Below are 12269 nucleotides of genomic sequence, written 5' to 3'. Positions count from 1 at the left end.
CATAAAGAGTGCCCCCTTGTCTTTTGTGTTAATCGTAAAGTGAATAACTCAACACCAAGTTCACTATATGGACCCCTTATATATTTGTTCATGTGGATCATATCCCCCCTTATTCTCCTCTTCTCAAGAGAGAATAAATTCAGTTCCTCTAATCTTTCCTCATAGCTGAGCTCCTCCATGCCTCTTATCAGTTTGGTTGCCCTTCTCTGCACTTTCTCCAGTTCCCCGATATCCTTTTTGAGAACTGGTGCCCAAAACTGAACTGCATATTCCAGATGAGGTCTTACTAATGATTTGTACAGATGATATCTCTCTCTGGAGTCCATACTATCTTCTCATTCTGACCACTGACAGGTAAAGTTAATAACATTGATTATTAGACATGTGCACACTGAAACATTTATTTTCGGAATTTCGATTTTCGTACGAAAAATAAATTTATTTAGTTACTCCCAAAATTCGTTTTTATTTCTTTTGTTTTGTTAAAAAATGCATTCGTCTGAAAATCCGAATTAATTAAGGTCAAATCTGTCATTGAAGGCTTATGGTGTCTGTCGATTGTTCTAAGATTAGGCGGAGCAGCTAAACTGTATAATGCTGCCATTGTACATTTCCGGTCTAATGTTCTGCCTACACGCTATAGAAGAATTCTAATGTTGTATGACACTAGTAATAATTATATTTATAAATTATTATTACTAGTCAACCAACATTAGAATTCTTCTATAGCCAATGGGCCAAGCATTTGACTGGAAAAGTACGATTGCGGCGTCGTACAGTTTAGCAGCTTGTCGAATCTTCTTAGAACGTTCAACAGACACCATAAGCCTTCAATGAACGACAGATTCGACAATTGTATGTTTTTCTCTGCTTCGTCGAATGTTTGTCGTTCATGACGAATGGTCTACCCCAACACTGTCTCTATAGTGTCAAATCTTTTCCCTCTATGTCGAACTTTTTCTCTCTATGTAGAATAATCTTGAACTAATAGAGTTAAGTTTAGGCACATTCGACCACAGGTTCGATAGACACAGATCGCTATTGTCAGCGTCATGTCGAATCTCCTATCTATATCAAACTGTTGTAGCAACGAAAACTAAAATAAAGCATTTTTTATGTCGATCTTTCAGATTTCGGATTCTGCACGTTCGTTTTAGTTTGTTAAAACGATAACGAATATACCCGAAATTCAGACGAAAATGCATTCGGACGAAAACTAATGCACATGTCTATTTATTATATCATTACAGTGGCATGTGAACGTCTGTGGGATATATTAGGCAGCAAGTGAACATGTTGTCCCTGAAGTTGATGAGTTGAAAGCAGAAATGGACAAGTGTAAGGATTTGAGTGACCTTGACAAGGCACACATTGTAATGGATTAACGAATGGGTCAGAGCAATTTCAAACCTGTAGCTCTTTTGGGATGTTCCCAGTTTGCAGTGGTCAGGACTGACCAAACGTGATCCAAGGAAGGAAGACTGGTGACAGGCTTATGGGTGGCCAGAGCTCATTGATGGAGGTGGGGAGTGAAGGCTGGACTGTGAAGTCCAATTCAATAGAAGAGCTCCTGTAGATGAAATCGCTTAAATAATGAATGCTGGTGCAGTTAGAAAGTTGTCAGAACACACAGAGCATCGCAGTTTGTTGTGTATGGGGCTGTGTATCGCAGACCACTCAGGGTTGCCCATGCTAATCAGTGTCCACTGCTAACAATGCCTACAATGGACACATGAGCATTAAGGCTTCATGTACATGGGATGTTGTTCAACCTCTACTGAACGATTTAACTTGACAGCTAGAAACCAGTGTTTAGCCGCGTTTATATGCCGCGTTTAGCCGCGTTTGTGTCTAGAAGCATTTGAAGAAAAAAACATTTTTTTTTTTAAAATGAAAAATGTCTGTAAACGAAACGCTGCTAAACGTGAGCTGCCAAATTTAGCCGTGTTTGCCTCTTCAACTGCCTCTAAACACAGCTTCTGAACGGATTTTTCTTGGGTTCAAGAAAAAGCCTCTAAACACAACTGCCTAGAAACGACTATAAACAAACCAGTGTACATGTACTGATAAGATAACATAGAGGAGAGTTCAGGAGCAGTTGAAAAAAATGCGCAACTGCTCCTGAACGTCCGTTTACCAGCAGCAGTGTACATGAGGCCTTAAACTAGACCACAGAGCAATGAAAGAAGGTGGCCTGGTCTGAGAAATTGATGAATGTTTTGTGGAACACGACGAGTTCAAGGTGTTGACTTGGCCTCCAAATTCTCCAAATCTCAATCCAATCAAACACCTGTGGGATGTGCTGGAAAAACAAGTCCGATCCATGGAGGCCCCACCTGCCAACTTACAGGACTTGAAGGATCTGCTGCTGACGGCTTGGTGCCAGATACCACAGCTAGGGATGAGCCTCGCTGAGCCGAGAAACCAGCCGGACCGGAAGTTTACTTTGCGTGGTCTGCGTGTCGCCTTTCTCGGCTTTCTCGCAGACCACGCAAAGTAAACTTCCGGTCCGGCTGGTTTCTCGGCTCAGCGAGGTGAAGCGCACGCCGCAGACTCCACCAGCGGACATCATCCTCTCCACAACCGGGCACACGATCCGTTGCTTCACTAAGCCTCAAGCCTCAGTGCCGGGATGCAGGCACTACAAAAGTAAGCCTCCATTCGGCATTTTATATGTTTTAACTTTTAATAAACAGTATTACACCATGGCGATACCTCTCTTTTATATTATATGACGCTCCATACCAGCTGACCAGCAGGAACTCCAGGCATTCCTATCTTTGTCCGTAGGTGACAATTAAGTTTTACTTGACCTCTTTCTAACGAACTAGGTCAACTCCATGCGGTAAGGGTCCATCTATTCACACACGTTTGGGTGTCTTAGATCGGTGGAGGTGGAATTCTACTTACCTATTTACCACAGGCACAGTCAAAACCCAGATCTCTATGGACATTTAGTAGATCATTCACTTTATGGACTTTTGTTGTGTGAATTTGCACACCTTTTTCCTGTATTATATCACAAGTTTTTTATTATTATTATCGCACATGCACTTTATGTATCAAATTTTATATCTTTGAATATCTTTGAATGTGTTTTTGGCTCACCAGCGCCCCCTTATGCACATTTTCCATATATTAGATTCAAGTTTGAATTTTTGTGGCGAGCAGCTTTATTCATTTATTCTTTCATTCATTTATTTTTTGGCGCAAGATCCCTTACCCCTTTGCCTATCTTTAGGCGGGCGTAGCGTATCTCAGATACACTACGCCGCCGTAAGTTTAAGCAGCAAGTTGTGTATTCACATACAACTTGCGCTTAAACTTACGGCGGCGCAGTGTAACTGGACCGGCGTAAGCCCGCCTAATTCAAAATAGGCTGGTTGGGGGCGTGTACTATGTAAAATAGTACTGACCCTACGTTTTTGATGTTTTCAACGAACGGCGCATGCGCCGTCCGTGGACATATCCCAGTGCGCATGCTCCAAATGACGTTGGCAAATCGTCATGCTTTCGATCGTCATGTTTTTGTTTGATGGATTCCCGAGATATCATTGGCCTCAACACCATAGCAGTCTGAACAGCAGGTGAATAGTGTGCAGGCACTTTTACCTGCTCAGCTGAGCAGACCTTTCTTTTTAAATAAAGAGGTCCATTTCTTCCGGTAAGAGCAATATTTAACCAGAGCACATCGGGTGAAGCTTTATTTGGTGATGGCTGCAATTTCACCTTTCATCGCATGATTACCAATTTCTTGGGAAGACCACTAACTATGGACTGCAATATTGAGTGTGCTTAATAGAGACTTTATCACCTCTGTTTTCACAGTATTGATTCACGTTCACGGCTTTCGTGAACTATATATGTTTGGAAAAAATATTTTTATATTTTTTTATTTTTCACAGTACTTGGCATATTGTTTATTTTTCTGTCTTTTGCATTGATATCACATCCAGTATCACTATACATATTGAGAGTGTGAGTGTGTAAAACAGAGACTCATCACCTCTGTCTTCACAGTATTGGTTCACATTCACGGGTCTCGTGAACTATATATTTATTTTTCACAGCACTTGGTATATCATTTAGTACACTGTCTTTTGTATTGATAATTTTATTCAGTACTGTGATACGTTTTTTGTCACTGGAGTGTTTGAATCTATTCTTAGGTATCACACCCACTGGGAGGTCCTCCCAACTAGGGAGTCCATAACAGTGAGGTAACCATCTCTCTAGCGCCCTCTTTCACATCACGAATCCATTGCACAATATTTTTAATATTTTGACCCAGAGGAGCTGCTTGGTACCCTAAATAGTTAACATTTTTTCACTTTGTGGAATTGGCATTAATTATTTAATTTTGGCGCGGAAACACATTCCCTCACGTGTACTAAACCCCCTGAGCCATAATTGGCCAAAGCCACCCTGGCTTTGGCCAATTATGGTTTTTCATTTTTTGCGCTCTGTGATTGGCCAAGCATGCAGGGTCATGGTGCATGCTTGACCAATCATCAGCTCGCAGTGAATTATGGGCCGATGCGCGTCACTCAAATTTGGCGCAAACGACCCATTTTGTTTGAAATTCGTCAAACGTACGAACAGACGATGTTTGAGTCGAACATACATTCGAGTCGAACACCAAGCTCATCCCTACTTCTGAATATTTATATATGATCAGAATATAGATATTACCATGTAAAAGGAGCTGTGACATCATGAATGTGTTGCACATTGCTTGTACAGAGAGCAGAGCTATGGGTGGTACCCAACAGACTCCACCTACTATGGGCTCCCTGCAGAAATGTACAGGAGGGGCGGAGGCATGACCAGTCACCCTGCACAAGGAGAGAGCAGTAGTGAGCGGTCTTTATTACAGGAAGAAAGTCTTATGCTGGATCACTGCACAGATCTGGAAGAAATACACAAAGCTCACCGATATTCAAGGGAGAATACACACATCTCTGCTATTGAGATAAAATTTGTGTATCCCAGAGTTTAGCATTAAGTTATAATCCTTTGTTTATATATCAGTCTAATGTGTAGTTTGGTGTATGTGAAAAAGGTCAGCTTCAATCATACATGACTCAGATCTATCTTCTTATATTTCTACCTATAGGTGAGGCTCTGGTAAAGCAGATTCTGCTGGATGAACTCGGACACTCACTGACTCGGAAGCTGAAAGGTAAATACAACATGTAGTGTATCTGATAAAACGCACGACTCACTGAGCGTAAGGTGCAGAGTTGGTGTTGGAATATTTACACTTCATTTGTACCATCTACTCCACTGAGGGCTTTTGGATCTGACAAATTATCAATAATGGGTGATATGGGTGCACCAATTAAACCGCATCCCTGGTCTGTCTTTTGGCTCTGATTGGCTACCATGCACAGCTGCACCAGCTTTGGCATTCTTCAGTTTTAGAAAATCAACTCCAATATTTTGACCATATCAGAGACTTCATAGTGATCACAAGGTTGGGGATGATGCTGATTTGTTCCTGATTGACAGAGGAGATTTGGAGATGTTACTTGCCAGTGAGGAACATGCTTTAAGTACCCTTCCAGCCAGGTGGTGCTGATCGCTGGAACCTGCTGGTTGCTGGTAGACACCTGCTGTTGGACACTAAAACTGCAGCTTTCTTCCCAGAGCACCACAGTGCCACCAGCAGGTGAACTTGATGCATATGCTGACAGGTGGGAGGCATCCAGCTGATTGACAGCTTTATCTATGTACTTGTGTACTGTTTGAACAGGGGTGTATCCCTTCTCTCCAATCAGCTCTCAGTGCTCTCCTCACTGAGCTCTGCAGAGTGTATTTTGAGCTCTCCACCCCTTGTTTCTGACAGCTCAGACAAACTTTATAAATTCTGCACTGAATGGATGTATGAGAAGACTGAGCACAGAACAGAGGTGCACCACAGACTCCATGTTGCCACACATATGCACTACAGTTGGTAAGAGGTTAACATTGCCCTTTTTTTTTTTAATAATGTATTTTTGAAGAATTTCTTAGTGGTTGATATAGTTTTAACATCTGGGTCACTGTGCATCAATGAAAGTTAATCGTATATTATTTAATAGAATCTTTATAAATTGATGCAAGGTATTTTCGATAGGCTGCTCCCGATAAAAAATAATGTTTTATGAAAGCTTTTTGGTGGTAGTGCTGCCGGACATACTACTTGGATGGCTGGGGGGGGGGGGGGGGGGAATGACATAAAAGTGACAGCCAGAGATGCCAATGTTTAGCACAGAGTATAACCGAGGCAGCTGGAATGCAGAATCTGGTCCTAGAGTGGGTCGGTGGCCTCTGCATCAACATATAAGATTAAAAAGTAGTGATAAAATCTGTGTTTACATTATTAAAATTACAGAAGAAACTAATAACATTGTTCATTTCTACTTTAACCTGAGTCATAAAATATTTCAATTATATTTCTAGATATTCAGGAAAAGCACAAACAACATCTGATGGAGAAGACTGAGACTCTAGTGGAGCATAGACCCCCAGGAACTACTCTGGAACCACAAAGATTCCTCATCAATGAGCGTTATGTGAACCTGATTGTAGTCTCCACTGATCAGTTCAGGGAACGTCCCCAGAATGAGATAATACAGACTGGGGTGAAACTTGAGGAATGCTTGAAGAAAACACAAAGTGGACTGGAACACATTACCCCAAACAGACTGTTCCGATGGAACCACCAATCACAATGTGTACCACATGCAGTAATGGTGAGCGGAGTGCCAGGAATAGGGAAGACCACACTGATGCAGAAGTTTGTCTATGACTGGGTGACCGGAAAACACTACCAGAGATTTGCCTTTCTCCTCTTCTTCAGATTCCGGGACCTTAATAGACTGGGAGAGGTCAGCTTGGAGGAGATGATTCTTCATCAATATCCACATCTGGAGAATCAGATTGGAAATATTTTACAAGATCCAGAGAGACTTCTGTTTATATTTGATGGATTAGATGAAAGTATTCACCAAATAGATTTCAGATCGAATAGACTCTTTGCTTACAGGACACATTTTGGTGAGATTTTGGTCAGTTTGGTGAAGCAGAGTCTTCTTAAGGGTTGCTCTGTACTGATAACCAGCCGTCCAACCAGACTGGCATCAGTAGATACCAGTGTGTTCCAGAGGATAGCTGAGATCATGGGATTTCTCCATGAAGACAGACTGATCTTCTTTAATAATTTCTTTGGAAATAAGGAATTGTCAGGAAAGGCTTTTCATTATGTGCAGGAGAATGACACGCTGTACACTTTCTGTTATATCCCATCATACTGCTGGATCATCTGTACAGTGTTATCAATGTGCTTCAGAGCCCAACCAATCACTGATCAGCTGATGACATCATTACCCAAAACAGTGACACAACTCTTTGTGACTTTTGTCTCCAACATTCTGGCCAATCACAGCCAGAATAAAGATGGTGGTCACACTGCCCCGGAACTGCTGACCTCTATTGGGTGGATGGCAGAGCATGGAGTCATGAATCACATGATTGTATTTGATGAGCGTCATCTGGAGTCATTCAATGTGAGAAATGATAATCATCTCTTCTCATCTTTCATGATGGAATCTGGTCAGCCTCCTGATGTGGATTTCACCTTCTTACATCTCACTCTTCAGGAGTTTTTTGCTGCTTTATTCCATTTTATTAACTATAATGCTGACAGATTACAGGAAACACTTGATGAGGCTGAATCTTACCAAGACGGCCGTGCTGAAATATTCCTCCGTTTCCTCTGCGGTCTCTCAGACTCTTCTACTAGATCCATGTTAAAGTCTCATGTGGGAGAATTGTCTACTCAGGCTGCCAGACATGTCATCACCTGGATCCAGGAGAAAATAACAGAACAAACACATGACAAATGTATAACAGGCAGCACAGAGCTTCTTAATGTATTCTACTATCTCTATGAGAGCAGGAATAAGGCTCTGGTGTCACAATGTATTGGATCAAACAAAGTTGACTTTTCTGATGTCTCCCTCACCCCTCTGGACTGCTCTGTGCTGTCTTTTATCTTTCAATCCTGCAGAGAGACAGAAGTAGATCTAACTTTATGTAAAATTCAGAATGAAGGATTGAGGAAACTTATACCGACTCTACACACCATCAAGAGTTTGAGGTAAAGAATAATCACATTTCTGCTTTAGATTGGAATGATGATCTGCAAATTATTTAGATGAATTACTAATTATTGGTGTTGTTTTCTATTATATGTAAACCTTGTACTGTATTTATGTGAACATGTTGGATAACATCCCACAATGAAAAGATGAGTAGAGGCAGCAGAATCTGATCTATGGAAGTCACATAGCAGTGATCACATTGTCCCAGTGTCTATGGGGTTTCTGTGTTCACCTCAGCAGGGCCGATCCTAGGCAGGGTGCACAGGGTGCATTGCACCCAGGTGCCTGCAGAGGTGGGGGCGCGGAACATCTAACAGACTCTCTAACAGAAGCCCTTTCTGTGTCCATCACAGAGGCCCCCCTCCAGGTCCCAATAAAGTTCTCTGCTTCACTTCCTGTATTTTGTTTATTGTTAAGAGATCATGTAAGGATCCCAGAGTAATGAAGACTTTGTGGGGGAGCATCTCTGTGGTTGAGTCGTTGCCATAGAAACATTTGTAAAGGGGAGGAGTTGGAAAAATTACGACACCCATGTGGGGGCACCAGAAATATTTCTGCACCCAGGCGCATGCGACCCTAGGATCGGCTCCTGCACCTCAGTGTCACACAAGCTCAACACTGCCTGTATCTTCCCTCTTAAAGGGGTTGTAAAGGTTTGTTTTTTATTTTCTAAATAGGTTCCTTTAAGCTAGTGCATTGTTGGTTCACTTACATTTTCCTTCGATTTCCCTTGAAACATTTCCCTTAAATGTTTTTTTTCTTTGTCTCACTTCCTGTTTCTCCTCAGTAAACTTCACACCATCATCCGAGCGGCGTTTAGTCAGCCAGAACAGCTTACTGAACAGCTTACTGAGAAAGAACAGGAAGTGAGAAATTCAGACAAAGAAAACAAAGAAAAAAAAACATTTAGAAGGGAAATGGAAGGAAAAGGTAAGTGAACCAACAATGCACTAGCTTAAAGGAACCTATTTAGAAAATAAAAAACAAACCTTTACAACCCCTTTAAGCCCCATACGCACTATTAGATTTTTCTGTAGATTTTTGTCTTCAGATTTACCAAAACCATATAATATGAGGTCAAACCTTATAAGGTTTCAATTTGTATGCAATCAGACATGACCTTGCACTACATAGTTTTGGTAAATCTGAAGACAAAAATCTGCACAAAATCAAATAGTGTGTATGGGGTCTAAGGCTAGCCATACATTATGCATTTTTATTTCCTTCAACTTCAGGTGGCTAAAGCCACCAGCAGTGATTTGTGCTAAAATAAAAACGTTTAAGCCTCATACACGCGATCGGATTTTCTGCGGACACAGCTTCAGACTTTCGCCCGAAGGGTGTTGGCCACCCTTTTCCCGTCGGAAAATCCGATCGTGTGTACGAGGCTTTAGGCTGGTTGTAATGAAGCTTATCTATAGATCAACATCTGTACAACCAGCCTGCCCATAGATGGATTTTTTCAAAATTGTCGCCCTTTATGTTTCTAGCGCAAAAATTCCAAAAACGCAGAGGTCATCAAATACAACCAAAACAAAGCTCATTTGTGGGAAAAAAATGACATTCATTTTATTTGGGTACAACGTCGCATGACCGTGCAATTGTCAGTTAAAATAACGCAGTGCTGTATCACAAAAAATGGCCTGGTCCTTAAGGGGGTAAAACCTTCCTTCCTTAACCACTTAAGGACCGGACCTTTAGGCAGCTAAATGACCCAAGGGGTTTTTACAATTCGGCACTGCGTCGCTTTAACAGACAATTGCGCGGCCGTGCGACGTGGCTCCCAAACAAAATTGGCGTCCTTTTTTCCCCACAAATAGAGCTTTCTTTTGGTGGTATTTCATCACCTCTGCGGTTTTTATTTTTTGCGCTATAAACAAAAATAGAGCGACAATTTTGAAAAAAATTCAATATTTTTTACACTTTGTTATAATAAATATCCCCCAAAAACATATCTAAAAAAATGTTTTTCCTCAGTTTAGGCCGATACGTATTCTTCTATTTTTTATTTTTCTATTTTTGGTAAAAAAAATCGCAATAAGCGTTTATCGATTGGTTTGCGCACAATTTATAGCGTTTACAAAATAGGGGATAGTTTTATTGCATTTTTATTAATTCTTTTTTTTTTTACTACTAATGGTGGCGATCAGCGATTTTTTTCGTGACTGCAACATTATGGCGGACACTTCGGACAATTTTGACACATTTTTGGGACCATTGTCATTTTCACAGCAAAAAATGCATTTAGATTGCATTCTTTATTGTGAAAATGACAGTTGCAGTTTGGGAGTTAACCACAGGTGGCGCTGTAGGAGTTAGTGTTCACTTAGTGTGTGTTTACAACTGTAGGGGGGTGTGGCTGTAGGACTGACGTCATAGATCGAGTCTCCCTATAAAAGGGATCACTCGATCTATGCAGCCGCCACAGTGAAGCACGGGGAAGCCGTGTTTACATACGGCTCTCCCCGTTCTTCAGCTCCGGGGAGCGATCGCGATGGAGCGGCTATAAACGAATAGCCGGGCCGTCGTCCCGGGTCGCTCCCTGAGGGAATCCGGCCGCCGCAAGTACCGGGGGGGGGTCCCGATCGGACCCCCGACCCACGTCTAGGCAGGCACGTACAGGTACGTTGATGTGCCTGTCCGTGCCATTCTGCCGACGTAAATGTACATGAGGCGGTCGGGAAGTGGTTAAAGCAGAGTTCCACCCAAAAATTGAACTTCTGCTTTTCGGAATCCCCCCCCTCCGGTGTCACATTTGGAACCTTTTAGGGGGGAGGAGGCTGCAGATACCTGTGTAATTCAAGTATTTGCTCCCACTTTTGGGCATAGGTCACCGCGCCGACCTAAGCCATGTCCGGCTCCTCCTCCGGCCCCCCGCAGTCTTCTGGGAGACACACAGGTCCCAGAAGACAGCAGGGACCAGTGCGATCGTGCAGTGCGACTCATGCATAGTAGGGAACCAGGAAGTGAAGCCGCAACCCCTTTAAATTTAGCCCAGAATGTATTCTGCTACATGTCTTTGATAAAAAAAAAATCCCGATAAGTGTATGATAATAGGTTTGTGTGAAAGTTATAGAGTCTACAAGCTATGCTACGTATCAGTGAAAATTGATTAATCCTGATATACTGATGTCATTTCTAGAGGCCCTAAAATGTCAGGACAGTACAAATACCCCCCAAATGACCCCTTTTTGTAAAGATTACAGTCCAAGGTATTTAGTAAGAGGCATAGTGAGTTTTTTGAAGTTACAATTTCATGCCCTCAATAGTTTCGAAAATGTGTTTATTTTTATTGTTTTTCCTCAAAATTGTCATATTAACAAGTTATTTCTCACACATGCCATAGATATGCACATGCAATTACACCCCAAAAAGTATTCTGTTACTCCTCCTGAGTATGGTGATGCCACATGAGTGAGAATTTTCCACAGCCTGACCACATAGAGAGGCCCAACATGCAGGGAGCACCATCAGGTGTTCTAGGAGCATAAATTAACACCCCAATGTAACCCCATTTTGGAAAGAAAACACCCCAATGTATATTCTACAAGGTTAATTGAGTCTTTTGAGTAATTTTTTCCACAAGTTTTTGGGAAAATGTGGAAGAAAAGTGAAAACGTGTTTTTTTACACAAAAAAATTGTAACACATAGCATGTACATAGCAATAATTACCCCCCAAAATACATTTTACTACTGATTCTGAGTATGGCAATACCACATGTGTGAGACATTTACACAGCCTGGCCACATACAGAGGCTCAACATCCAAAAAGCACTATCAGGCGTTCTAAAGGCATAAATTACACATTTCGTTTCCTGAGTACCTATCGCACTTTTGAAGGCTCTGGAGCACCAGAACAATGGAAATAGATATGGCCGATGATCGTGGACAGATGTGCGCAGATGATCACGGACAGATGTGCGCAGATGATCACGGACAGATGTGGGCCAGTTGACCACGGACAGATGTGCGACAGATGACCACGGACAGATGTGTGACAGGTGACCACGGACAGATGTGCGCCAGATGATCACAGACAGATGTGCTAGATGTTCACAGACAAATGTTCAGTGGGACAGGTGTTTACTGGGACAGATGTTGGTGTTTTTCACTTTTTGGG

At 42.0% G+C, this 12269-nt stretch overlaps 1 protein-coding gene across 5 annotated transcripts in view; it reads left to right on the top strand.

The window, feature by feature from the left end:
* The window catches only part of LOC120920163 (NACHT, LRR and PYD domains-containing protein 3-like), a 77147-nt gene that overhangs the window by 21042 nt on the left and 43836 nt on the right, over positions 1-12269 (top strand). For 3 of the 5 annotated variants that reach the window (XM_040332085.1, XM_040332083.1, XM_040332084.1), the window contains 2 exons: positions 5117-5182; positions 6445-8143. In XM_040332085.1, the coding sequence (XP_040188019.1) occupies positions 5117-5182; positions 6445-8143 (1765 nt within the window). Of the gene's footprint in view, positions 1-1252; positions 1339-5116; positions 5183-6444; positions 8144-12269 lie in introns of those variants that run through there. The other 2 variants (XM_040332088.1, XM_040332087.1) reach the window with 2 other exon arrangements.

This window comes from Rana temporaria, chromosome 13, assembly GCF_905171775.1.
Source record: "Rana temporaria chromosome 13, aRanTem1.1, whole genome shotgun sequence".
NCBI classification, from domain to species: Eukaryota; Metazoa; Chordata; class Amphibia; order Anura; family Ranidae; genus Rana; species Rana temporaria.
This window is presented reverse-complemented; position numbering and strand designations above follow the sequence as displayed.